General features: G+C 32.3%; 1 protein-coding gene across 1 annotated transcript; it reads right to left on the reverse strand.

Annotated features, from left to right (window-relative positions):
* Window positions 1-1,022: 1,022 nt before the first annotated feature.
* Window positions 1,023-27,648, reverse strand: LOC133329650 (acyl-CoA Delta-9 desaturase-like; the record flags this gene model as incomplete). The annotated part of the gene is made up of 4 exons (XM_061538127.1): window positions 1,023-1,419; window positions 1,483-1,874; window positions 4,990-5,120; window positions 27,327-27,648. Coding segments are annotated over 4 exons (1,242 nt in total), but the record flags the coding sequence as incomplete, so codon positions are not given.

A 27,648-nucleotide genomic window follows, 5' to 3' on the forward strand; every position in this document is an offset into this window, starting at 1 on the left:
TTACTTATTTCTTTCTTGATACATTTTTAATGTGTGGTTCCAATGTTCGGGATGATGGTTAGATATGTAGATAATGGTAATTGCTTTGCAGCTATAAATATCCCACGTGAATTGTTTCAATAATCAATAAAACATAACAAGAAATGTAAAATAATCTTAAAATTTATATTTTTTGTATTTTTTTAATTTTTTATTTTATTTTTTTTATTTTAACTTTGATAGAAGGCTACTGGCGCCCACATCATCATCACTACTAAACCTATTACAAATTCACTTAAAAACTAAAAGTTTTATGCAGACACACACATACTTAACGAGACAGTGCTGCATAACAAAAATGTGTGTATGTATGTATGAATATGAATATGTTGCTTATTCATATTCATAATAATGTAAATAAAAATATCAAATAATAATAATAATAATATTATTATTATAATAATAAGCAAAAAATATTTATTTTTAATGAATCATTTTAAGCGCTTTTACTTTTTTGTATGTATGTGTGTTTGTTTGTTTGATTTGTGTGTGTTTGTGTGTTTCAAAGAAGAAAAAGTGCTCACCACTAAAACTAATAATGTTTTTGTTTTTTTGTTGGTATGTGTTTGTGTGTGAATTGCATCATTGTACCCCTGCTTATAAATTAAATATTTGTTTATGTTTTTGTCGGTTTTTTTGAGAGCCATGTAAATGATCAAAACCCGTATTTCTAGAGAAATTTTACAACAACAGCAGCAGCCGTCAGCCAGCCAAGAAACCTTGGCCAATATGATGAAATTATTTTCAAGCCACGCCACTGCTTGTGTTGTTGTTTTTTTTCGGCCAATATACAAAATATTTGTTTGTCTTTTTTTTTAATAATTATTAAAAAATATATATTTAGATATAAATAAGTATAGTATATACGATATATGTATGTTTGCTATTGGCCCCACACAAATTATAGTCAAATTATAAAAATGATCCCCTTCTTCATTGTCGCGGGGGATATTCTGCTTCCTGCCTTTCTTCAGCGACTTTACTTAAGCTAAAATCATTTTCTTTGAAAGATTTTCATTTTCATCCAATTTTGTGCTCTCTGTACTCGACGATTCGGCATCATCATCACATTCGTATTCTGGATCGGGCACCTCAGGCAAATGTTCATGATGATGGTCGTGTTCAGCATCGGCGACTGAGGGATGGGTACCATCACCATATTTATCCAAGGTACGTTTAACCAAATCCTTTGTGGGTTCTTTACGGTCCCAGCACCAACCCAGCTTGGCGAAGCCATCCAAGAACATAGTGGTGAAATTCAAGGAGTATTTGCCCAATTCAGCTGCTTTGTAATCCCAGGGGAAGACATGATGATAGTTGTGCCAGCCCTCACCCATGGCGACGAATGAAACCAAAACATTTTCTCTGGGGTTGATGCGCCTGTAAAGAGAGAAAAAACATAAATCCCAAGCTCTTCTGTCCTTCTCCTCCATGCCAACTTACTTATCATAGGGACGTGTACCCCACAAATGGGCGGCACTGTTCACCGACCAGGTGAAATTCAACGAATACACATAACGGAACACACACTGCATAATGAAGCTGATGTACCACTCCTCACCCCAGAAGTAGACGGGAATCACAGTGGGAAGAATGAAACAGCACAACATTTTCAATGGAATGAAATATTTCTCATGGAAACGAACAACAGGATCAGCCAACACATCGCTCATATCCAATTGACGACCACGTCTCAACACTTCAGGATGTTTGTGCATCATCAACCAGCCGACATGAGCAAAGAAAAAGCCACGATTTGAATTGTGAGGATCAGCATCGGTTTCCGAATACTTGTGATGTACTCTGTGATCGCGTACCCAATCGTAGAGGCTATTCTGTGGGTTTGCAAAGGGAAGGGGAAAGGAGAAAAAATGGTATTAGTAAAAAATATAAACATTTAGATTCTTAGAAAAAATTACATTTGGGAGGCTAATAGAACTGCGGAAGGAATAAGATCTATAAAAGACCGGAAAACGAGTTTCTTTTTAAAATATAACCATGTCTTCATTTTTTTGTTGAGACCTGAGAAACTTATACTGTTTATATACAACTGCACCAGGGTGAATATAAGTAGACACCTCCGAGGAACACAGACAGAAAATAATCTTCAGAGCTTTCATAGACTGAGGACTATATGTAGGTCGAACTTCTACCGAAGACGAATTTTTGATAAGTCTTCTTCGTATGGAATACCTTCTGTATACAGAAGGCCTTCAATAGACACAAATCGTTCTGAGAGTCTTCTTCTATAGACATAACATTTTATCCTAGTCTTCCTTAGGCAAGGAAACATTCAATGGGTATTTTATCTATGTAATACCTGCTCTACAGGTTTTCTAAAGACAGAATTCGTTCTATAGCCAGCACACCTTCTACAGTGTACATCCTCTATACACGCAAAACCTTCAGAAGGTCATTTCGGACGGAAGACCTCTTTTACGTCTTCTATCCTCTAGGTCTTCCATAGTATTTCAGTATTTTATAGACAGAAGACCTCGTTCAGGTATTCTATATAGGAAAAAAACCTCCTTCAGAACATAGACCGAAGACATTCTGCAGGCCTTTCATAAACAGAAGATCTTTGGCAGGTCTTCTAAAGACAGAAAACCTTCTGTAGGTCTTCCACAGACAGAAGACCTCTTTTAGGTATTTTATAAATAAAATACTATTTTCAGGTCTTCTATATAGAGAATACATTCTTCAGATATTCTTTAGACAGATGACCTCTCCCTGGTCTTCTATAGAGAGTAGACCTCCTTAGGTCTTCTACAGACAGGAGTCCTTCTTTAGGTCTTCCGTAGACAGAAGTCCTTCTTCAAGTTTTCTATAGACAGAAGTGCTCTTTCAGGCTGCCTAACGACATGAGGCGTTTTTTCAGATCTTCTATTGATTAAAGAATTCCTTCGGGTCTTATATAAACAGAAGACCTCCTTCAGATATTCTATAGGCAGTAGACCTCCTTCAAGTCTTCTAAAGACAGAAGACCTTATTCAGGTCTTCTATTAACAATAGTCCTTTTTCAGGTCTTCTACAGACAGAAGACGTTATTCAGGTCTTCTAAAGAATGAAGACCTCCTTCAGATCTTCTATCAGGTATTTTATAGACAGGAAAGCTCCTTCAGGTCTTGTATAGACAGAAGACGTTTTTTAAGTTCCCTATATACATTTGACTTCCTTCAGGTTTTCTATAGGCAAAAGAGCTTTTGCAGGTCGTCTATAGACAGACAACCTTCTACCGGTATTCGTACATAGAACACTATCTTCAACAACAAATTTAGGGGAGCTCGTACATAACGGTACTACCCAATATTCGGTATATTGAGGGTTTCAGACCCGTTTTTGGCATGGTAAAACTCAATACTTCCATGGAACATATTCTATATGACAGCTCGAAGACTTCAACAGGTTGGATGCCTTCTAATTCAAGACGTAATTCAAGGTCCTAGCACCTAAGTGTCTGTAATTTTGTACTTCTAGTACTTCTTCTTCTTAATATAACACAGCTCCCCTATATAAAAGCACCGATGGATTTTAGGTTTTTTGCATGCTCACCTCATAAAATTATTCTATGGACCGAATTTTCTCTAAGACTTCTACAAATGGGTAGCGTGGTATATTTCTTCCGAGAACGGAATTTCTTCAATATGTCTTCTATCTGGGTATAACCTCCACTAGGATTTCTATAGAGTCTCTAGGTTGGTATTAAATTTTCTTCTGCCTGCAATCAATCCCCATATAAATGTCCCAATCCATTTGTAGGTATTTTCAATATCCACCTCATGGGGAATCTTTAAGTTCGGCAAGGGAAGCAAAGTTTTTATTTGTTTAAAATTCTTCTTTTACGGATAGAAAGCCTTGTATAGATTTTCGCGATAACGGAATTATTTCGGTAGGCCTCCTCTATGCTATCTATATATTAGTATTTCGTTGCCTTTTGGATTTAAATGTACAGGCCATGTCTACGACTTCGATACATATTAAGATTTGTAGAGATCTTCCAAAGACGGAATTACTTCCCTAGGTTTTCTATTCGGATAATACCCCACTAGGTTTTCTATAGAGACACTTCCAGTTCTTCTGTGGGCAGGTGTCCCAATAAAAGGCTTTCTATAAGAAGTAGGGCAAAGTTCTGCTGTTTAGAGCTCAGAAATTATTTCTTTCTAAAAAATATTTTTATGTCTAACAGTGTGTCAAATCCACATTAACCCATTTTAATATCCATAAAAATAGATTTTGAGATTCCGTAAATAAAATTCTTTGAATTTTTTACTTTTGCAGCATCTATTGCCTAACGACATTAGCAAAAACATAATCTTCATCATTAGGCTGGTCATTAATTTTTATGACAATTTCATAGACAAATGTCATCATCAGCATTACGGCGAACATTGTTTTTAATGTCATCCTATAATGGGATTTCTAACACAGTAGGTAATATCGTAACGAATAAAAACTACAAAGTTTATAGCTAACACAAAGCATGAGTGTTGTTTATGCCTACATCTATTGAACCGGGCATGTCTACAGTCATCGTAACTATCATGTCTTGGAAATTAAAAATCATAAACATTTCAAATTGAAATCATAGGCCCACAATATTTTATATTCTTGAAAATATGTATTCTAAATGATATTCGGTTGTAATAAGGTCTGACCAATATGAAATAAAAATTATGTATTTTAGAGGTACAAGACTGCAATATCTTGATAATATTTTCCCCACCAGATATTGAGTATTTGGGATTTATCTATTTCAATATACAATTTTTTATTCCCAGATCAACTATTTTTGGCTATAATATTTTTTTCCAATTTCCCTTGAAATCCAATCTGCCTTAGATGCATTTCAGGGACGTTTTCTTTTACTACCCACATATAGGCATACAAATATACCTATTTAAATATTTTAAAAATAAAAAAATTTTGTTTTGAATACGTTTGAACACTTACCTGACCAGCTGCCGTATAGCACAGCATCAATATAATACGCAATGGTAAATTCGCCTTAAACGAACGATGAGTCCAATAACGATGAGCACCACCGGTAACACCAAAACCAACAATGCCACCCATTAAATAGGCTGTAAAATAAAATAAAAAAATAATTTTAATTCGATATTCAATCAAACTATTTATAGAAAAAAAAAAACATAAAAATAAATACAATTTGGAAACTAGTTGTCTATGAATACCATATACGTATTACAACATTCAAGAAACGTTGTCCTTGAAGACATTTTTAAGAGGTTAATCAATGAGAAGCAAATAAAATTAGTTGTTACAATTATCACATGAGACTAATGATGTCTAATATTTGGTATATAAATATATATATATATATATATAAAATATATATATATATATATATGCAATTTCGCTTTTATTTGTTTATATTTTTATTAATAAATTTTAATTTTTATTTTGACGTTGCATTCATTCCGCTTGCTAATATCTAATTAATTAAATTAATATCCCAAAGAACCAGACTTGAAAGTTGTGAATTTATAAAGAAAATAAAAAAATAAAATTGAATGGAAAAATTAAGGAATTTGGCGTAGGAAAGTAAACCGTTATAATATTAATAAAAATTAATAAAAAAAAAAAAATACAAAAAGTCGTATATTAAAAATATAATTTTTAATTTTGAAATAAATAATGGAGTTAAAAAAATTGTCATGGCTGGACCTTAAAGTTGCTTAAATTCAATATTTTATTCTGAACTAATATGCTAGCATACGCAACATTGGTAGCATACAGAGTAGTAACCCGAAATTAACACCCATATAAATAATGTAATGATGGGAAGTCTTCTTGATCCGACAATGATGTAGAACTATGATAGGCCAAAGCCATTTCAAACGAAATTTAGGTAGGAGAAGGAGAAGAAGTTATTAACAAATTTGAATTAATTTCATAGGGATCAGAAATTTGTAGTGGCGCCCAACAGCTATTCCGTTGATTTGCGAAAGAAAAACGTGTAATGATTTTTATCAATTAGGATTTTACAAAAAAGAGAATTAACCAGTAAGCGGAGCAGTATAGTCGGACGGGGACGATCATACGATACCCTACACAACTACCACGAAACTCTAACTTTCAGCGTATGTTTATTCCGAGCCTGGGCAATATTTCGTCCCTCTAGCCTGATTAGAGGTCAACAGCACCTCTTCCTTACACTGACATTTTTTCCGAATATAACTATTCATATTCAGTACAGCCCTTTTAATTACTTGTCCGTGTTCCCTTCACCGTGGGTTGTGTTGTGATGTTCGGCCTATTATTGGCATCGACTCGAAAAAAACACAAAAAAAAAGTTTTCGGTCCACTTCATCCCAAAATTATTATCTGATCATCACCGACCATAACTGAACCTCATGGAACATTTCAAAGCGATTAGCGCTATATTTCCGCCCTACAGTGTGGTAATGGTTTATTAAATAATATCTGAATACGTAAGCACCTGTAAATATACTTTAGAACGAATTATTTAAAATTACTTTTATATGTATCAAACATAGAAGGTATAACTATAGATAAAGCAATGGTAATGTCATAAATTATTGTCATAGTTTGCTAAAGGAATTTAGAGGAATGGCTTAGAGGCGATAAATAGGTGCAATAAGAGAATTTGCATATTTTCATAATTGCATTTATTACATAATTTCATTCGGTTGCAAACAACCGCCGACTTTCCACTCACACGATTAGTTTTGAATTTCATTGTTGTTAGTACTTCAGACACTCTTACCAGCCTCTGTATTGGTGGTACAAAATTCGCATATGTATTTTCCAAATTATTTCGATATAAATGCAACAATGTTGGTTGATACGACCAAAAAATACAAAAATTAACTGGACAGTGGCTTTTTGGGCCATAGAAAACCAATGTCACCACCAAACACGATATACACTCAGAAAATGCGTTCTCTCTCTCTGACAATAAACCAGCATTTTAAGTTTTATGAATTGCGTTTATAAAATGCAGAAATCCCGACATTGGCAACACTTTCTGAACAATATTCTTATCATATACGAATTTTTTTTCTATATAGAGTCTTATGCCTATTGTAGATATTCGTGAAGGTCGCTCATTATCAGATCGTCTTATTACAAAAGAACTAATTATATATTTATGCGACCCCTAACAAGGAAGTTCTTCAGTCGATAAATGGTATTCCAAATATTTCATACATATAGAAATTCTTCTTTCAATAGATATACATATAAATATCTATGATAAATGGATTGGTTTGAGGTTTGGATCGTCAATTACGATCATTCCTACTTCCGGGTTTAATAACTTTTGATTTATCATAAGTCCGAGGTTATTTAAAATCTATTTTTACTTATTTTATCCTAATTTATTTTAAATATTTTTCCGTTGTGAATCACAATAACTGGTTTAGAAACGAAATACGTAATTTGAAAACGAACAAATGAAGGCTGTTTGTAATACGGAAATAAAAATGATTCAACAATAATACAAAAACTATTAACTTTTAGAAGAGGTGATGTTGAAAAATTAATTAAAAAATAAATACGCCATTAAATAACAATCGAAATGAATGGAGTTACACACTAACAAGTTTTCAATGAATAGAGGTGAAAATAGGCTATAATTATTTTTGGAATATTATTTCATTAGTTCAAGAGAGGTACAATTTCGGTAATTTGGATGTTATTATTTTTTCTTTGTTTCTTAACAAAAAGCCGAAAAAGGGTGTTTTTTTACATAATCTGGGTTTTTTTACATTTTAATGGCCTGTGATGTTATTAGTCAGATAAAAATCGTAAATTGAAATGAATATCCATTACAAATAAGATCAATTATTACCGATTTTGTCTTAAAAGGGGAAAAAAGTAATTGAAATAGTTTTTTCCAAAATTTTTTTAATTTCTTATTAAAGATTTATTTAAGTGTAAGATTTTTAATTTTATAATTCGGAAAAAATAGAGAAAAATATCGTATTGAGGTTTAAAAGGAAAGCGTGATTTTTTACTCCATATTGTCTAGATCTGCTCCCAGCGATAATTTCGAAAATTTCCGAACCAAGAACAAACTGTTTCCATCAAGGATAAATTTGTAGACTTAAATAGTTAATATATTCCAGATTCGATTATTCGGAAACCACATTTTTTACTGTTTTTCTAGAATCACCTCCACAGATATTTATGGCAAGTTCTAATAACAGTTTAAAGTCCCACATATATTACTCAAAAATTTTATTTCCAAAAAAGTATGCATTTATTTAATTATCACACTTTATTATAACAAATATAAACAACAAATTTCATGCAACAATTAAATTATCACTTAAACCACAATATAACTGTTATCAAAATGCAACAATAGATATATACATATAATTAATTAATAACACTTTGACAATTAATGTTGGCAAATTTTAACAATTTTATTTAATTAGTAGTTCATCCCAAAGATTACGTGGAACATGACGCACTAAATATTTCGAAATTGTGCCAAATAAAAAAGGTAGATATGCACTAAATATTTCATTGCTCACAATACAAAAAAAGTGAAAATAGCTACATTTTGAAAAATAAATTTCAAAAGCTAAACAAAAAAATTCTTGGACCTTGAAAACGGAATTTCAGCTGTCTATCCACCACGAACATGTTGCATGTGTGAGGTCCCACACATCATGTTAAATTGCTCTTCACCATATTTTTTTTGTTTTTTTTTTTTTTTTTTGTTTTATTTCTTGCAATTTTGTAAGCTTCATAATTTCATTTAATAGATGTTAATAAATTGTGTCAACATAAATCAAGTTACAACTCATTTATCACCTTCAAAGAAAAACGTTGGCCAAACAAAATACTATTTGAAGTTAACAAAGCCACAAACTTAAAACAGTTTAAAAGAAGTGTTAACAAAAGAGACGTCAAAACCATTCATTGTTTTTTTTTGTATTTTGTGACTGGACAATAGATAACATTTGTTTGTCTGCTTCATTGGTCTTATACGCCCAATCAAATGTGCTAAATAGCTTGAAGAAAAGGGAGGAAAATCGCCCATACAAAAAGTGTGGTAATTAATTGTCATTTCATTTGGCACTTACGCCTTTGTGAGTGTGTGTTCGAGTCCCAACCCAAATTTTTTTTAGTATTACAAAATCATCACCATTATCAATTTTTTTTAATTTCAAAAAAAAAAAACTGTAGTAAAAATCAAGTTTCAACACAAATTAACTGCATTGGCAATTTTGATTCGATTCAATGGCTAACAGCATAAAATGCTGGGCCTATTTTTTTATTAACATTTAATTAGTCTTTCGCAAGGTGTTTTTAATTGTTTTTTGATTGAAAAGTATTAAATGATGGGATAGGGTTTTACACATTTTATGAATTGTCATGTACATATATTTTTATATTTTTCCGATTTAAAAAAAAAAAATATATATATGTGAACATTTTTGCCTCTTTTATTGTAAGTATCATATTATATTTCACATTGCATTTTTCCACAATAGCGGAAATAAAATAGAAACGATTTTCTTTCCGCTATTGAAATGCTTCAAGGTTTTTTTCTTCTAAATGTCTTTATTATTGGGAATCGAAATCGTTTGAATCTAGCGGTATTTAATTATTGGCTCAATTGTCCATTCTGATCCTCATTCATTTTGTTAGAATGTTTAAATACTCTTTAATTTCGATTATCCGTTCTTACTTCTTTACGCCACTGAACTGATCAAAGTTTTCTCTACTTCATTTGTTCATAAATAATAAAATCCATCTAATTTCTCACAAATTTATTCATACCCAATCCAAGGGGAAATTGTACACTGACAGAAAAAATAATTCATATATTATATGAAAAGTGTTCAGAAATGTTTGCCAAAGTCGGTATTCCTGGATTTAATGAATACAATTCATAAAACATTAAATACCGGCTTCTTGTCAGAGAGAGAGAAAGAGACAAGACATGCTCATGTTTTGTGTCATTAGAACAATCATATACAATGTTCATCACTCAGTTGGATTTGGTCTATCCATTATATCGTAATAATTTGGAAAGAATATATGCGAATTTTGTAACACCAAATAAGAGTGTCTGAATTCCTGCATTTTATGAATACAATTCATAAAACTTTAAATACCGGCTTCTTGTCAGAGAGAGAGAGAGAGAAAAAGAGAGACAAGACATGCTCATGTTTTGTGTCATTAGAATAATCATATACAATGTTCATCACTCAGTTGGACTTGGTCTATCCATTATATCGAAATAATTTGGAAAGAATATATGCGAATTTTGTAACACCAAATAAGAGTGTCTAAAAAATTAACAATGAATGAAATTATGAAAATATTCATTAAAATTTTTTTCTGAACGTAAATCAAATTTCGGAAAATGTAATTTAGGGTCTTAGAAATACCATACCAATATGGGTGTGTAAAGTACGTAAAATGACTAAATATCCAAACTTTTGAGGTTCTTAACAATCATCTGCAGGCAGCTCAAAAGTCGCATGGACATATACCTAAATAGTCGTTTATGTAGACTCCCCACAGGTGCCTTGCCTGTCATTTATGCAGACTCCTTAACAGTGTTCTCTACAGAAGCCCTAAGAGCCGCCTCTATAGACACCTTAACAGTATAGACGTATAACAGCTGTCTCAACATATTTATTAACATTACAGAAGCTTAAGCCGTCGTTTTAAATTTTCATTAATAGCTGACCACATAGACTGTTGACTACGCAGTGTCCTCAAAACTCATTTTTACCTATTTCCTTAATATCGATTATGCAGAAACTTTAATAATCGTGTTTACAGAGTCTAGAACATTTAAAATACTTCTTTTTTAACATTTCCATCAATAAAAAATAATTAATGTTGCGTTACAAAGTTTTGAAAGATTTAACATTCTTCTACAGAGACGCCTCAACAGTCTCATATGCATACTCCTTAATATTCGTCTATGTGTTCTCCCTGTCCTTAATGGAGCCTTGATTGTAGCTTATACAGACACCATAACAGACTATTTGCAGACTATTAACAGTACGGTACCGATTTCTTAGCAATCGTCTTTATAGGCTATTTAACAGTCATCTATGCAGACTCCTTAACATTGGTATCTACAGAACCCTTAACAGTACAGATGTTTAACAGATGTCTCCAAAGGAGCTTTAACAGTACCTAAGGTTTATCAGACGCCTCTCTAGATTTGTTGACAGTATAGACGCTTAAGCAGCCGTATTACAGACTCATTAACAGCTGTCCTTACTTTTCCTGAAATATCGACTATGCAGAAACATTAACAGTAGTGTTAACAGAGTCTGCAGCACTTAACAGATTTGCGATATGTACAGAAGCCTTAACAGTCGTCTCTATAGATGCCTTTACAGTACAGAAGTTTAACAGATGTCTCCACAGGTGCTTTAACAATACTAAAGTAGGGATACGTAGTCGAGCGCAAAAGTCGACTTTTAGACTTTTCGATTTTTCCCACTGACCAAAAAGTCGATTTTTAGACTTTTCGATTTTTTCCTTTGACTAAAAAGTCGACTTTTCGATTTTGTCGCTTTTCGACTTTAACTGACTTCTGCCAAATCGACTAAAAATTTGATTTTTTATATAAATTATTGTGAATAGATAATGTAAAGTTCCGGAAAGTAAAATTTTTGGGCAATTTGAGCTCTGTGATAAAAAACCAAGTATTTATGAAGAACATCGATAGTCGATCTTGAAATGTCGACTTTACGATTTTCTCAAAGATCAAAATCGACTTCGACTTTTGGAATTTTCAATACAAAAAGTCGATTAGTCGAAAGTCGATTTACCTATCCCTATACGAAAGGTTCATCAGATGCCTATCTAGATGTCTGAAATATCCATTATACAGAAACATGAACAGTAGTGTTGACAGAGTCTGGACCATTCATGAAATTTTCGATTAATAATTCTTAATACTCATAACCATAAAAAATAATTATCAACTATTTGTAAGGCTTTCATAACAGTCATTTATAACTACTCCTTAACACTCGTCTGCTAGGTTAACAGAGGTCTACCAGAATAGTGTCTTAACATACAACCTGTATCGATCAAAACTTGCGTTTTTTGGGCAACGCCCATTTAATAAATAGCTTCATTATTATTACCAATTGTAATTTTACACCCATAAATATATCATGCTGTTTATAGGTTTACACGAAACATCAAAAAAACTACAACATATTTGTGTTTTTTTTCTGTAATCACAATAATTTGCAATAAAATTTTCTCGCATAATTTAACTAAACAAGTTTTTCATTAAATATATTTTTCTCAAAATTCCATCCTCTGTGGTAATAAAAAAAACATGCCGACAAATTGACCTTTTTTCACTGACAATGGACAATTTGTCGTCTTTAATATTTATGTGCTAGTTTATTTTTCAGGCATCAGCAATATAGAAGTGCACCACATGAAAAAATTACAAAAAACCAAAAATATTGCATGATGAGCATTTTTTTTTTGGACGAATTACAATAAGAACCATTAAAAAAAATAAATAAAGTGGAAGCAAAACGAAGAAACACTTGAGAATTATTCAAAAAATAATAATGATGATGATGTCGATATGTGAAAAACCAACAACAATTCATGTTGATTATCGTCATTTGTTTGCTGATCGGTATTTCCCCCCATTTGTGTTTTATGGCTGTGTGTCGATCGCTCTTGTACGCACTACAAAAAAATCTTTATCGCTCAAGTACCCATCATCAATAAAAGTTGGAATAAACCAAAAACAGTAAAGAAAACAAAAAAAAAAAACTGATTACTTGGCGATACGTTTATGACATTGCCAGAAGTTGCGGCGGCAGCTACATCAAAAATGGTCGAGGTTGTATCAGCGAACAAGTTATTGTCTACGCATTGCGTTTTCTTCTTTTTTTATTCATCATCCAGCAGATTCTTGTCTTGTTTCAAAGCGTCTTCTTCTTTTTTTGGAAAACACGTGAATATATGAATATTCTTTACAATGGAGTCGACATTTTTATACCCTCTGTAAGCGTTCTGCGTTTTAGATGCGTAAAAAGCCTAAAAACAACAATGAGGTCATTTATTTATTATGGCAGAGACAAACCTTAAACAACAAACATATTTTATAAATTTTACATCCGGCTTTTCAGAGTTAAGTTTTTTTCATATTAATTTGTGTTACAAACTGTATGACACGTCCAATAGATTCTCCATACAATGCATGTCAAGAAAAAATAATATTTTTCTTTAAAATTTCATACGCACGCCACATATACGACTTGATGTACGTCGTCTGTCCATACATCGTAGTCATCTTTCAATGTCATGTATTTTCTTCCTACCGGGTGACCAATATGCCGCATCGCCATACAAGTGACGCAATATTAACCGAAAATTATTTACCAAACCACAAATCAGGTTTGTTGTCTTTATGATTTCCCTTTTTTCACGACTCAATAAAATGGTGGGGCTCTTAACGGGGTCGCCTCTGAAAATAAAGAGAATTTTAACGAGGAAAGTAAAAGTCATCTTCTCCGTACCAAAAAACATTTCACTTAGAAAGGGAAATTAAATGTGTGGCTATTTAGGTATCTGTTACCTTACTTTCTAAAGAAATAAACTCTTTAAGAGGCTTGGTTAATTAGACTTAACAGTTGAGTAGATATCGGTTTATCTGTCTGTACAGAAATCTTTAAGTTTGACTTCTGTTAAGAAGGCACTCATGCACAAAATAGTACGATATCGGTGATGAACACGTATTCTCTTTTTCCACATTTTGTCAGTCATTTTTTGTGATGATCTCTCAGTTACGCTCTCACATACTTACTCTCAATTTAATTCTGTTCAACTCTGTTGTAAGACTACTGTTAAGGAGTCTGTTCACACTATAGTTAAAGATTCTGTATAGACTACTGTTAATAAGTCTGTACATACTAAGTCATTAACAGACTAGTGTTAATAAGTCTGTACAGACTAAGTCAATAACAGACTACTGTTAATAAGTCTGTACACACTAAGTCATTGACAGACTACTGTTAAGGAGTCTACTGTACAGACTACTGTTAATAAGTCTGTACACACTAAGTCATTGACAGACTACTGTTAAGGAGTCTACTGTACAGACTACTGTTAATGAGTCTGTATAACTACTGTTAAGGAGTCTACTGTACAGACTACTGTTAATGAGCCTGTATAACTACTGTTAAGGATTCTACTGTACAGACTACTGTTAAGAAGTCGGTATAGACGACTGTTAAGGAGTCCGTATAGGCGACTGTTAAAGATTCAGTTAAGCCTGTAGTTTTTACAAAGACAACTGTTAAGGAAATCTGTATGATAAACTGTTAAGTAGTCTGTTGGTACAACTGTTAACGAGTAAGTATAGATGACTGTTAAAGAATTTGTATATACGACTGTTAAATAGTCTGTATATGCGAATGTTAAAGACATATATACAACTCTTAAGGAGGTTCTAGAAAGAGAGATTTTGTATCGACGACTTTTAAGCCGTCTATCGAAGAGACAAGACAGTCGATAGTTAAGGCATCAGACTAAGTCATTAACAGACTACTGTTAATGAGTCTGTACAACTACTGTTAAGGAGTCTACTGTACAGACTACTGTTAAGAGGTCGGTATAGACGACGTTAATGAGTCCATATAGGCGACTGTTAAAGATTCAGTTAAGCCGGTTGTTACAGAGTTTTTCAAAGACAACTGTTAAGGAAATCTGTATGATAAGACAAGGACAATTGTTAAGGAAATCTGTATGATAAACTGTTAAGTAGTCTGTTGGTACAACTGTTAACGAGTGTGTATAAAGAATTTGTATATAAATACATATATACAACTCTTAAGGAGGTTCTAGAAAGAGAGATTTTGTATCGACGATTTTTAAGCCGTCTATCGAAGAGACAAGATAGTCGATAGTTAAGGCATCTGTATAATCGACAGACAGTTAGACGATCAATATAGATGTCTGTGTTGGAACCTTAGAGACGACTGTTAAGGTTTCTGTATAGACAACTGTTTACAAGATTAATGTTAATTTGTCAGTATAGAACTGTAAAGACGCATGTTAAGGCATCTGTTCAGTCATGACTGTTAAGACATCTGTATAAACGACTCTTATGGTAAACGTCTGTTAAGGTTTCTGTATAGAAAACTATTAACGCGTCCGTATAGTTTAATTTTAAATAGTCAGTATCGAAAAATTTTAAGACATCTGTATAATCGACTGTTGAAATACTTGTAGACAGACTGTTAGCCGACAGTTAATAAATCATTATAAACGCCTGTTTTGGCTGTTGTAGCATTTCAGTGACGACTGTTAAGACTTTTGTATAGACAACTATTTAGCGGTCTGAATAGATTAACGTTAATTCGTCAGGATAGAAACAGTTAAGACTGTTACAGTAGCCATCTGTTAAGGCTTATGTAAAGATGACTGTTTACGCGTCTATATAGTTTAATGTTAAATCGTCAGAATAGATAACATTTAAGTCATCTCTAGAATGGACTGTTGAGACTGCTGGTAAACAGATCAATATACGGTTAAAAGTTCTGTACAGACAATGGTAGAGGCATCTGTGTAGACGACTGTTAAGGTAGACGTCTGTTAATCCATAACGGTTAAGGCTTCTGTGTATATGATTTTAAGGCGTCTGTATAGTTAAGGTGGTTTCTGTATAGTTGACTGTTAAGTCTACTGGTAAACAATCTGTTAAGACGGCTGCTAAGAAGTCAAATTTAGCTGTTAATTCATCTTATAGACTTCTATATGACTGTTAAGGCGTCTTAATAGAAAACTATTAAGATGCCTGTAAAGCCGACAGTTGGACGCATTAACTTAACAGACGACTGTTAATTCATCTGTACAGACAACTGTTAAGGTATCAGTATGGACGTCTGTTAAGGTGTTCGTGTAAAATACTGTTAAAGAGTTTTTGTAACGAGTGTTATGGGATCTGTTATGGAGTCCATTGCAGTGTCTTCACGAACGACTCTTAAGGAGCTTTTGACTGTGACAGTTAATAAGTCCGTTATGGATTATGTTAAATCAATATGGACTTCTGTTTATGCGACAGTAGTCCGATTTTTATACCCTCCACCATAGTATGGAGGGTATATTAATTTTGTCATTCCGTTTGTAACACATTGAAATATTCATTTCCGACCCTATAAAGTACGATCTAGCCATGTCCGTCCGTCCGTCTGCTGTAATCACGCTATCTTCTGAAGGAAGTGAGATAGGGTGCAGAAATTTTGCATAAAGTTGTCTATTGTCTGCAGGCAGGTCAAGTTCGAAGATGTGATATATCGGTCCACGTTTAGGCATAGCTCCTGTATAAGGGTACCCCCCAATTTTCGGTATTTTGAGGTTCCTGGGCGTGTTTTTCAACATAATTCGCTCAAATTTGGTACTTTGAGCTCTTATTGGGAAGCAAATCTCCCTACTAAAAATTATAAATATAGGTCAATTTTTTCTGGTACCCCCCATATAACGGTACCCTCCAATTTTCGGTATTTTAGGGTTCTTGAGCGCGGTTTTCAACCGAATTCGCTGAAATTTGGTACATGGGGTTCTTATTGGGTACCAAATTTCCCCACTAAAAATTATAAATATAGGTCCACTTTTTCTCGTAGCCCCCATATAAGGGTACCTCCCAATTTCCAGTTTTTGGGGGGTTTGACCGGATTTTTTCACCGAATTGGCTGTAATTTAGTATTTTGAGTCCTTAATAGCTACCAAATCTCCCCACAAAAAATTATGAATATAGGTCCATTTTTTCGGATAGCCCCCATATAAGGGTACCCCCAATTTTCGGTATTTTGGAGTTCTTGAGCGCGTTTTTAACCGAATTTGGTGCAATTTGGTATTTTGTAGTCGTATATGGTAACAAATCTCTCTACCAAAAATTATTAATATTCGTCCCCTTTTTAGGGTAGTCTCCATGTAACCCCCTTTTTATATTAAAATAGTTATCTGATTTGTTCCGCGTTTTGAGTTTGGTTCTAAGACTCTGTTGTAATCATTTCACCTGCGGAGGATAACGAGATAAAAAATTAGAACGTAAGGTTCGATAATGAACTATAGCCTAGTCCCTGTGTGGAAGAGGAGTGGACCGATATTCCCCAATTTCGAATTTGAATTATCAATTAAAACTTTCTGAAATTTATATTATGGTTTACTTAATCCGTTTTTAGACATGTCGGTATAGGTCCACTTTTTGGTATGTTCCCTATATTTTCATTTCTAGTACCTGTCAGTATATCTATGGTGGAGGGTATCTAAAGTTCGGCCCGGCCGAACTTAACGCCTTTTCACCTGTTTTTTTTAATTTTTAAGAAGCCTCTCTAGATCTTTGTTTTTGCGATTGCAAATAAATCGGTATAGATTATTGTGAAAGAATTTCCTATAATTTTTTAGTGGTTCGTATATACCACCTTTTTGGTCGTGATGAATTTTGTACAGACGAGTGTTATGTACTCTTTAGGTACAATGGTGTAGTGATAATGATTAATTACATCTATTGTATTAAATCGCCTTTATGCTTGTTTATAATGAAAATGCTATAAACGGCAGATAGATGGCCATAAACTAGTTTTTTTTTTATAGACAACTCCTAAGCAATTCATCTCCATTATAGTTCTTTTATGTTATATTTATATGTAACCTGTCTCCAAAAAAACCTTCATCTATATATGTATGTAAAATGTCTCATTAATAGCTATAATTCATTTGCATCTAATTATTTACAGCCCTTAGAAACACAGTTTCCATGTGACATTGAAAATCGAAAAAACTGTGTTACCAAGGGCTAATCCGCATATAATTTATCATCGTGATAATCAAACAAAAAATTCCCTTCTTATTAGAACCAAATATTCCGTTCATTGACTTAAATCATTTTTTAGCTAGCCTTTTTGTTTATTTATTTTATCTAAATTCTGTGAATATTGAAAAAGAAAAACGTTTTGCATATTTTATTCAAACGCCAACTAAGAATATTCAAAGCACTATACAGCAAAGAATCACTTACACGAAAAAATCCCCTACAAATCGTTTGCAAAATTTCTATGCTGCGGCATGACATCATCATCAGTTGAGATCAACAAATTCATAATTTATAATTTACAGACAAGTTGTCTATGGTTCTAATTAAATTTAAAGTTTGGAACTTAACTTTTTTTATTATTATTCAATAGAAAACTAAGCGGTTTGAAATTTCTATTGAATAATGAATTTTGATATCAATTTTTTCAGCCTATCTTCATCACGGTTTCACTAGACTTTTTGTTCTGTTGGAATACAAAAAGATAAGAGAGTTTTTTTGTTTAGAAAATGTTTGAATATCATTTTGCATATTTTATTTATATATTTAAAACATGTATGTTTGTCATACAAAGGTGGAGACAGATTTTCGTTTTTGATTTAGAAAATGTTTGAATATTAAAATTGCATTATTTAAACATATCTCGTTTATGTTAAAGAATATACCGACATATATTTATATAGGTATATATATATATATATATTATGTTGATATTTTATTAATAAACTTAATTAATTAGTTAAATATCTAAAATAAATTCAATAGTTTTTAGAAAGCCGACTAATTTTTGTTTGAGCTAATTTTTTGAATACCTTTAAATTGAATTTATTTTACATATTTAATGTATATTATATAAATAAACAGTTGTTCATTTATATTCATTATAGCCTATAGCGGCATAAATTCACATATGATACGTTTAATTAAAATTACAAAAACAAAAAAATAAAATTTTATACAAAGCCAACTTAACAGGCCAGGCCTGAACCCTTAAGGTCTTCTTCATAGAAGCTTAGTGGGTTTCCTTCATGGAAACCCATAATTCATAGAATCACAAAGTGCTAAAAAATATTTTTCTTGCAAGTTCTTCCTCTTAGAATACTATAAGGTAGTCATTTTTTCAGACAGAATACTGAAGATTCTTCTAAAAAATATTTATATAGTAGATTATGAATAGTTTTATTATCGTCTGTGGGCCCCATGTTGGGCGCCACAATATACAATCCATTGATTAATACTCCTATACACTCGACAATTTCATATAAATCCCGAAAGTCTTCCTTATTTAGGGTTTGGAGTGTCTCAGAAGTTCATCTTCATAAGAGACCAGAAAGTGATCTTCATTTTGAAGGCTATTCTTCATTCAAAAAAAGAAAAAATACTTAAAAAGCATTTACAATTTTTTTCATTTTTCAATTTTTGTCCCCACGTTGGGCGCCACCATATAACATACGCTTGACAAGTGTTTAAATTTATTGTGCAATATTTGTAGCGTTGATTTTTAAAATATGTTGGGTTTTCTTGTCTCAATTGGATTAGCCTACGTTGGGCGCCACTTTATTCACTTCGTTACTGTTAATATACATTAAGCGATTTTATTGGCGGTAACTTTCTTCAACTTTTTTGTGAGAGATAAAACGGTGTTTAGTCCTTCCTCTTACTACCTTTGTTTTTCCGAAATGAAAGAGGTTGCAGGTATTTTGTTTAAACTGAATTGGGATGTTGTGATATTTAATTAAAAAAAAAATTAATCTAGGTCGCTTCAAATAACAATACTAATTGATACAAATTTATTTTGGTCATTTTGAAATGACATACACATGATGGATATTTTTTTTCTTATTATTTGGAAATATCAACAAATATAAAATTGACGAATATATGGTTTCATTTGATGTGTAACAAACACATTACTAATTAATTAATGAATTATTGGAACCCGTTAATCATGATATGTTATACTGTCTGTCAAAGCCATGTTCAAACAATACAACAACACCAAAAAATTATCTAATAATAACAACAACAATGTTATACTAATTTCTCCTTCGTGTTGATAACTGTTGGCTCAAAATCAAAATCGATGCTGATGATGAAATAAAAAAACCTTTCATCACGTTCATATACACACACTAATGTCGAATATGTTACACATTTGGGATATGTGAATGGACCCAACAACTCCACTATGTATGCAGCATAACAAACCTCAAAATGAATTCAAATCTACAAAGAAAAACTTACATAACATTTCAAAAAAATGAAATGAAAATAAAAATAAAAAACCCCGAAAAAATAAAGTGGAAGTTTTAAGACCTCACAAATAAAATGAAGTTACATCTGTGCTGTTGATGTTTTTCTTATTTTGACTAGTCATGCAAATACCAAAAACAACAAAAAACACACAAACTCATAACCCTTTATCATCATCACGCAGCCGCATCCCGCCATTCATCCTCGCTGCTAAACTAAGTCGCAATGAAATGTTGAAAACAGACACAGAAAAAGGTTGTTGTTGAAACGTTTATTTTGATTTTTTTGTTCATCTTGTAGATATTTTGTAAGAGTTTTACACCTTAGCCCAGGGAGCTCAGGGTGCACATGTACCAAACAGTACACCTCATCACACATACTCACTGACACATCACATTATCATCTGGCCCAAACATCACCATCATCATAAAAAATCCCCCAACAACTAATGAACAAAAAAACTCAACTCAAGCAAACGAAATAAAAAAGAAATCATTGTCACCGCCATAATTACGCTTTTAAGTTTGGCAATTACCCTCGGAATTCACGCATTACTGCGCCATGGTGTTGGTAGAGCGTAGCCATTTAATCCCTGCCTACAACCACAACTACGCTATTTTGTAAAAAAAATATTAATATATGTGTGTGTGTATTTATTTTTGGTACAATTGTGAATCATTCATAATTGACAATGCCGAAAAAGTAGCGCACCTTAATTTGCACTGCACTTAAGTAAAACATAAAGCTGTTAACATTTGTCCCTCAGTTCTGCCATTGGTAAATCGCTGGTAATTTTACGTTGAAATTTGAGGTGTTTTGTTGTCATTTTTTTTTTTTTTTTGTAATGAAATATGACCTCCATAGCTCAAGTGTTAATTTTTGATGAATTATTTTTTTTTTTTTTTTTTTGCTGGTGAAATTTTGTTATTTCTAATTAGGTTATGTTACGTCTTAAGTGTTTGGCTCTATAATGCTTTAATTCGTGATAGATGGACCTCCATACACCTATGCTTGAGTTAGTTATAAAAATATGGTTTAAATTCAAAAAGTATATTCTAACATTTCCTAATAATAATGTCTTTGGAGCTTTTCATGAGTTATGAATAAATCAGTAATCTTTAGTATGTATACTCCTACACTAGTACACTTTGAAAATTGTCGGCAGTGCTAAATCCGAGCCTGTGAAAAAATTTCCACTTTCATCAATATTATCATATCTATATATAAAGATTAGTCAATTTTTGGTCGAATTCCCTTAATTCTTTCAACAAATAAATACATATTCAAGTGCTCATACACACACCTTTAATTAAATTTCATACATATTGTATTATGTGTGTATATAAAAATAATTATGCACACACAAAGAAATAAAAAAAAATAAATAATTGCAAATGAAATAAAGACTTCCTCAACATGAGACAACAATAAAAAATTAAAAAAATAAAAAAATTCTTTGTACTTAATTTGGTTTTGCTTACGCCAGACAAAAATACTTCATTCCAGTTATAAAGTATGACGTAGCGATTTTTTGGGGTGGGGATTTTTTTCGCTATACATTTGAGACCCAGAAATCAAAAATATTCCTTACATCACAGTGTAAAAGTAATGAATGAAACCGGTATTTGTTTAAAAGAAAATATTAAGGTCAACAATTTGGGGAATCAATTCAATTTGTAATGAAGAAGAAACGGTATTCTGATCAGTTAGTCATACAAATTTTTTGGATGACAATTGAAAGTGAAATTGAGGACAAAAAAAGGTGAGGCCTATAATAGGCGTAGATTTTTTAAAGAATATTTTTTCAAAGTCTTGGATTTTAAAGAATATTTTTTCAAAGCCTTACCATAGCTTTGTATTTTTAATTAATATTTTTTTGAGGCCTGTTGGACTATTTGAGGTATAGATTTGTTAAATATTCTTTTTCTGGGAATATTAGAGGTTTGGCCTTATAGAACATATTTTTATTGGACTATCAAAAGGGGTAGGGTTTAAACATTTTGTCTTAGACCGTTCAGAGGCCTGAATTATGGGAACCACACCCCCCCCCCCCCCCATTCGCGATTTTAACTTTTCAAGATTTTCAATGGGCTGGTAAATGAATACAAATGCTTGTTACGGTTTGTAACTTTGCACATATATAATTGAAGATTTAAAAGAGAAGAAAAATAATTTACAAAAAATGTTTGTTATTGTTTTGTTGTTGTTTTTTGTAATTGGAGAAAAGTCCTTGTTTTTGATGGCGGGCATGATAACTCCTCACAGGAACATCGGAATCCGAAAATTCCAACGGTGTTAGAAAGAGTACATGTCTGGCTCTCGTATGAACTAGGATTATTGACTTCGCTCTAAAATTAACAAAATGGCGGACCTTTGAAAAAATATTTTTGGAAAATCGCCGATTTTTTACCAAAAACCAAGTTAAAAAATAAGGAAGATCTTCACCGATTGGCTTTATCCTAGTTCATACGAGAGCTATACACTCCCAGAGAAACGTTGCAAAATTTGGAACCGATTGGATTATTAGTTTTTGAGTTATCGTGCCCGCCATTCGCAAAAAAATGTTTAGAGAAAAACGCGTTTAAAGTTTGAGAAGCCCTTCAGCCGTCACTTGATGCTGACACAATAAATTTGCTATATCTTCAAGAGTTCTTGAGATTTTAAATAATATTTTTGAGGCATGTTTGACTATCTAAGTCATGGATTTTTAAAGATTATTTAATAGAGAATATTTTTTATTGGACTATGGAAAGGGTTAGGGGTTTAAAAGATTATTTTTCTGGGATTATCAGGATATTTTACTATCGAAAGGTGTGGTGACTTTCAAAGACGTGGATTTTTAAGATTTGGGCTATCAGAGGCCTGGATTAAATAAAAATTAAAAGGACAATCAGGGGCCTGGATTTTTTAGGAATATTTTTATTTTTAGACTATCAGAAGCTTTGCTTTTTAAGACATACTTTTTAAAGAATATGCTTATGCCAATTAGACGCTTAGATTTTTAAAGAACATTTTTTGAGGCTTATTATAGCAGTGGATGTTTGAAGGAATATTTTTCTAGATTTTTTTTTTTATTTATTTGCACTAATTTCTTTAGGAAATTTCCCTTCTATTTCAAATTTCATCATATACTTTTTCCAATCCAAATTTAAAAATCAAAACCACTTCAAACTTTAACACTCTCTCTACAAGTCAATGTTTCTTTATGTTAATAATAATTTTTTGTGAAATTTCGTTTTCACCTTCTTGATGGAAGATTTGATATTCTTTTCTATTTATTTATAATGAAGAAGAAAAAACGAAAATAAATTCACAATATTATGATTTTGAATGGATTTTTGTTTTCTTTGAGATAACCGAAATGAATATTCGTATTAGGTCGAAAGAAATGATATTAATGATCATAATATCAAATATAACGTTTATTTTTCATTTGGTTGTGGTCGTTATTCTCTTTTCAGAATAAACTAAAAAAAAAAAAACTAAACAAAACAAAACTAATTTTTCAAGAGAAATCAATAAAATTTCCAAACATATAAAATTAGAATACATTGTCATTCCTAATATTGGCAAGGTATTTCCAATATGTGCTTGAGAGGTACTACCAATTTTCTGAAGAAAAAAATCATTAACAAATTTTATGAAGCAAGTTAAAAAAATAAATAAAACAATATAAAATATTTTGTTTTATAGTATAGGAATAAATATTAAACATGTTACTACAAATGTAGAAACGTTTCTCACATAAATTTTTATTAAATATACATATATCGACTTCCAAGTTCAATGCCTCACCATATTTGGTGAATATTGTCAATCAAGTATTTCATGATCGGATCTTCTGGGAAAATCATAAAAAATAGTTTAATATTAATATGTATCAAAAGGCGCGTGGTTCTTTTTTTATTGCTATCCTATGTAAATTCACAAGATTCGGATGGAAAAAAATACAAAAAATGTGAGAATAACATTTCAGCATCAAAAAAAAAAAAAAAAAACAAATATGTATTGGGAATTCATAACAAAGGCCGCTAAACTTTTGATGTAGTACGATTTGAATTTCACAATATAAAAATTGATTTCAGAAGATGAATTAAAAAAAAATTTCGACTAAGAGGCATATAAGAAATACATATCTGGTGCGATTTGAAAACAATTTGAAGGGCGTCTTTCTAAACTATATTTAGTTGAATGTGCAAAAAGGCTTCATTTATGGTAGGGTCTGGGGAATGATATTTTATATTAAACCCCAATTACTATGAAAGTGGCCGAATTTAAAAATAAATTTAATTATAAATTAAAAAAAACATTTACAAAGTAAACGGACGAACTCCTCGAGGCTCAGCATGAGCCAAAGCATGATGAAATATATATTTTAATTTATCATTTTTTTACTTTTTTGTTTTATTTCAGGGTTTTCATAAACGAAAGAATTATCTGTGTGTTATATATGGTAAGTTTGAATATCATTTCATAAGCTATATAATCATTTAAAATATATAATGATATATTTTAGGAATTATTTGTGGTTATATTTAATTTAGAAATGCCCCGCATAAACGTGGTAGCCAAATTAAAACTTTAAATTAACAATTAAAGCAAATTCTAATGAATAATGTTTTGAGGCCTTTATACAGGGCAGCAACGTACACAGGAGGAGGGCCGGGCCCCCCGGGCCGACCCCTTCCTACGTCCCTGTATTACAGGGCATATTCCAAAAATCGACATCATTCACAAAATTGTTGTGGGAAGAATTTTTCATAACATAGAAAAGAGAATCAGTGGAGTGTTTTTTTATTAAACTTCAGGGTGCGAAGAATGATTAAAATACGTTCTTTCTCACGAATGATCGCGGCGAGAACTCGAAGTTTTCAATTTATCGCGAATGATAAAGTTACAATGAATGCACAAGCATTCTCTCGCGAATGTTCGCATTATATGAAAAATTTACGAACGATAAAATTTCGCTGCAAGCGTCGTCGATTCGTTTGTTCGTGAGCATTTGTTGCTAAACAACATTCTTTTGAACATGTTCGCGAATGCTCGCGAGCACTGTTAAAAACAACAACAAACAAAAATATCATAAAAAATGTAAACACACACAACGATTGAATGTGTGTGTGTAGCAGAAAGTGTGTGTGAGTGAGTTCACGAACGTTTGTTATTGTTGTTGCTGTTTTGAGCATTCGCGAGAATTCGGGAATGTTTATTTTCATTCGTGAGAGAATGTCGGAAAAAATTTCAACAACCAAACGAAACGAACGATCTTTGTTGTGTGCTCTCACTCGTTTGTTATGTGTGTGCGATCATTCTTTGGCGAATGCTTTGTGGTAAAGAATTTATCACCATAAATTCATTCGTAAAATGAACAAAATACGAATAGAATGCATTTTAATTCATTCGCTAGCGAATTTTTGCGCACCCTTTTAAATTTATTTATATCCAGGAATTTTGTTTGAGGCTATCATAGTGGTGTTTTTTTTTTAAGAATATTTATGGTTTTTTTAAAGAATATCTATTAGAGGCTATTATAAGCGTGGATTTTACGAAGCTTTCATAGATGCAGATTTTTATACCATACACAACTATTTTGTCAGGGTATTATAGCTTTGTGCAGAGTTTGTAACGCCGCGAAATATTGGTCCTAGACCCACCTTTAAGTATACCATATATCATATCTCGACTAGCTGTGTCGATCTAGACATGTGTGTCCGTCCGTCTGTCCATTATAATTTGTAAATTTGTAATCTTCACGAAATTTTCCATATAGGATGGGTTCTGGCAAATAAAGATCGGTTAATATTTAGGGGATGAAATGGACCAAAAACTTTATTTTTGTCTGATTTTCTGGTCGCTCCAGAGACCACAATTATGGCCCAACATCGCGAATTTTTACATGGAGAAGCGGATAGGGCCAAAGAATAAGCATCCCTGTTTTGATAATATTTAGCGGGTCAAATAGACCTTGACTTTTTTGTGAAAATTACAAAATTTGTATTCTATGGCGTAGATTTAATCCTGAAGGACATAGATCCGAGAAGTTTATAGTATATCCAAGACCTGGTTGACCTCTAAATTGATACCAAATATATTGTCGTATGTACTCGGATGTGGGAGTTACACTTAAATATTTACAGGTGCTTATGTATTCATATATTACTTAGTAACCCATAACCACACTAGAGGGCGGAAATATAACACTGATCCCATTGAAATTTTCCATGAGGATTCGGGTATGGTGTAGGACAACGCCTATAATTTTCGGTGATGATCAGATAATAATATTGGGATGAATTTGTTTTTTTTTTCGTGTCGATCTATAGGCCACAATTGAAAGCTGACCATCACAACACAATCCACGACGAAGGGAATCTGGACAAGTAAATAGAAGGGCTGTATTAAATATTAGTAATATTTCTTGACCTCTAGTCGTTCAATAGGGAGCACATATCGCGAATTAATATAGAATATAGAACCCACAAAGTTAGATTTTCGTAGAAGTTGTGTAGGGTATAATATGGTCGGCCCCGTCCGACTATACTGCTCCGCTCATTGATTTTATAAAAATTTTTATTCTTGGACTATATGAAGCTTGGATTTTTTTAACGAATATTTTTTTCTGGGACTGTATGAGAAATATTAAAAAAAATGGGTCTAGGGGCGTTGATTTTTTTCTAGGATGATATGTGGGATGTTTTTTAGCAAAAAGTTTTTACCTGAATCAAAAACCCTCAAAAAAGCTTTCACGGAAGTTGTAAACGTTTTTAATTTTTTAATTTTAATTTTTATTACGTATATTTTTGTCTTGGGTAAAATTCTACAATATTTTTTCCAACATGAACTTTTCTTAATATTTAATTTATTTAAATGCGATACAGGTAAAAATTCGAACCGTAAAAGTTATGAGTATAACTGTGTTTTTTTTTGCCGATTTGAGGTATTTGGGTCATTTGAGACACAGAGAATGGGTTCTTGCAAAAATAATTTTATTTTGAAGGTTTCTCAGGTTAAAGGGTGTTTAAATAGTTTGTCTTTTCAAAAAAAAAAAAAAAAATCATTTCATTTTTATTTTTACCAATTTTATCCAAAAAGGGATCTTAGAATTCTAATAATTCCATAGTCCCAAAAATCTCTACAGTACCTCACGATGTGTCTATTTTTTATCTAAAATTCCCATAACTTACAATTAAATAAGAAAAACACTTTTACTTACCAAATAGAACCGATGGAACGCTCAGCTTATCCAATGGGAATGTGACATAGGCATAGACGAAGAACAAATGCAGCAGGGAGATCATAATGATGTTACCCCACTTGAGCGGTGCCTTAAATTGGATGCCAAAAACACGATCGCCTTTGAAGTTTTTGGTGTACTCTTCCAAATCGACATGGTGTTTCTGTTCGATATTTTTCACCTCACCATCGACGGCCGAAACTAAAGGTTGACCATTCTTGGCGGGGAATCCATTGGCGGCAGCTGAACTTTTGCCATTGGCCGTAAGACGATGTTTCAATTCTGTTTGTTGTTGTTGTAA

This window comes from Musca vetustissima, unplaced genomic scaffold (assembly GCF_032173495.1).
Source record: "Musca vetustissima isolate MV318-11 ecotype Yass unplaced genomic scaffold, APGP_CSIRO_Mvet_v1 utg590594, whole genome shotgun sequence".
NCBI classification, from domain to species: domain Eukaryota; kingdom Metazoa; phylum Arthropoda; class Insecta; order Diptera; family Muscidae; genus Musca; species Musca vetustissima.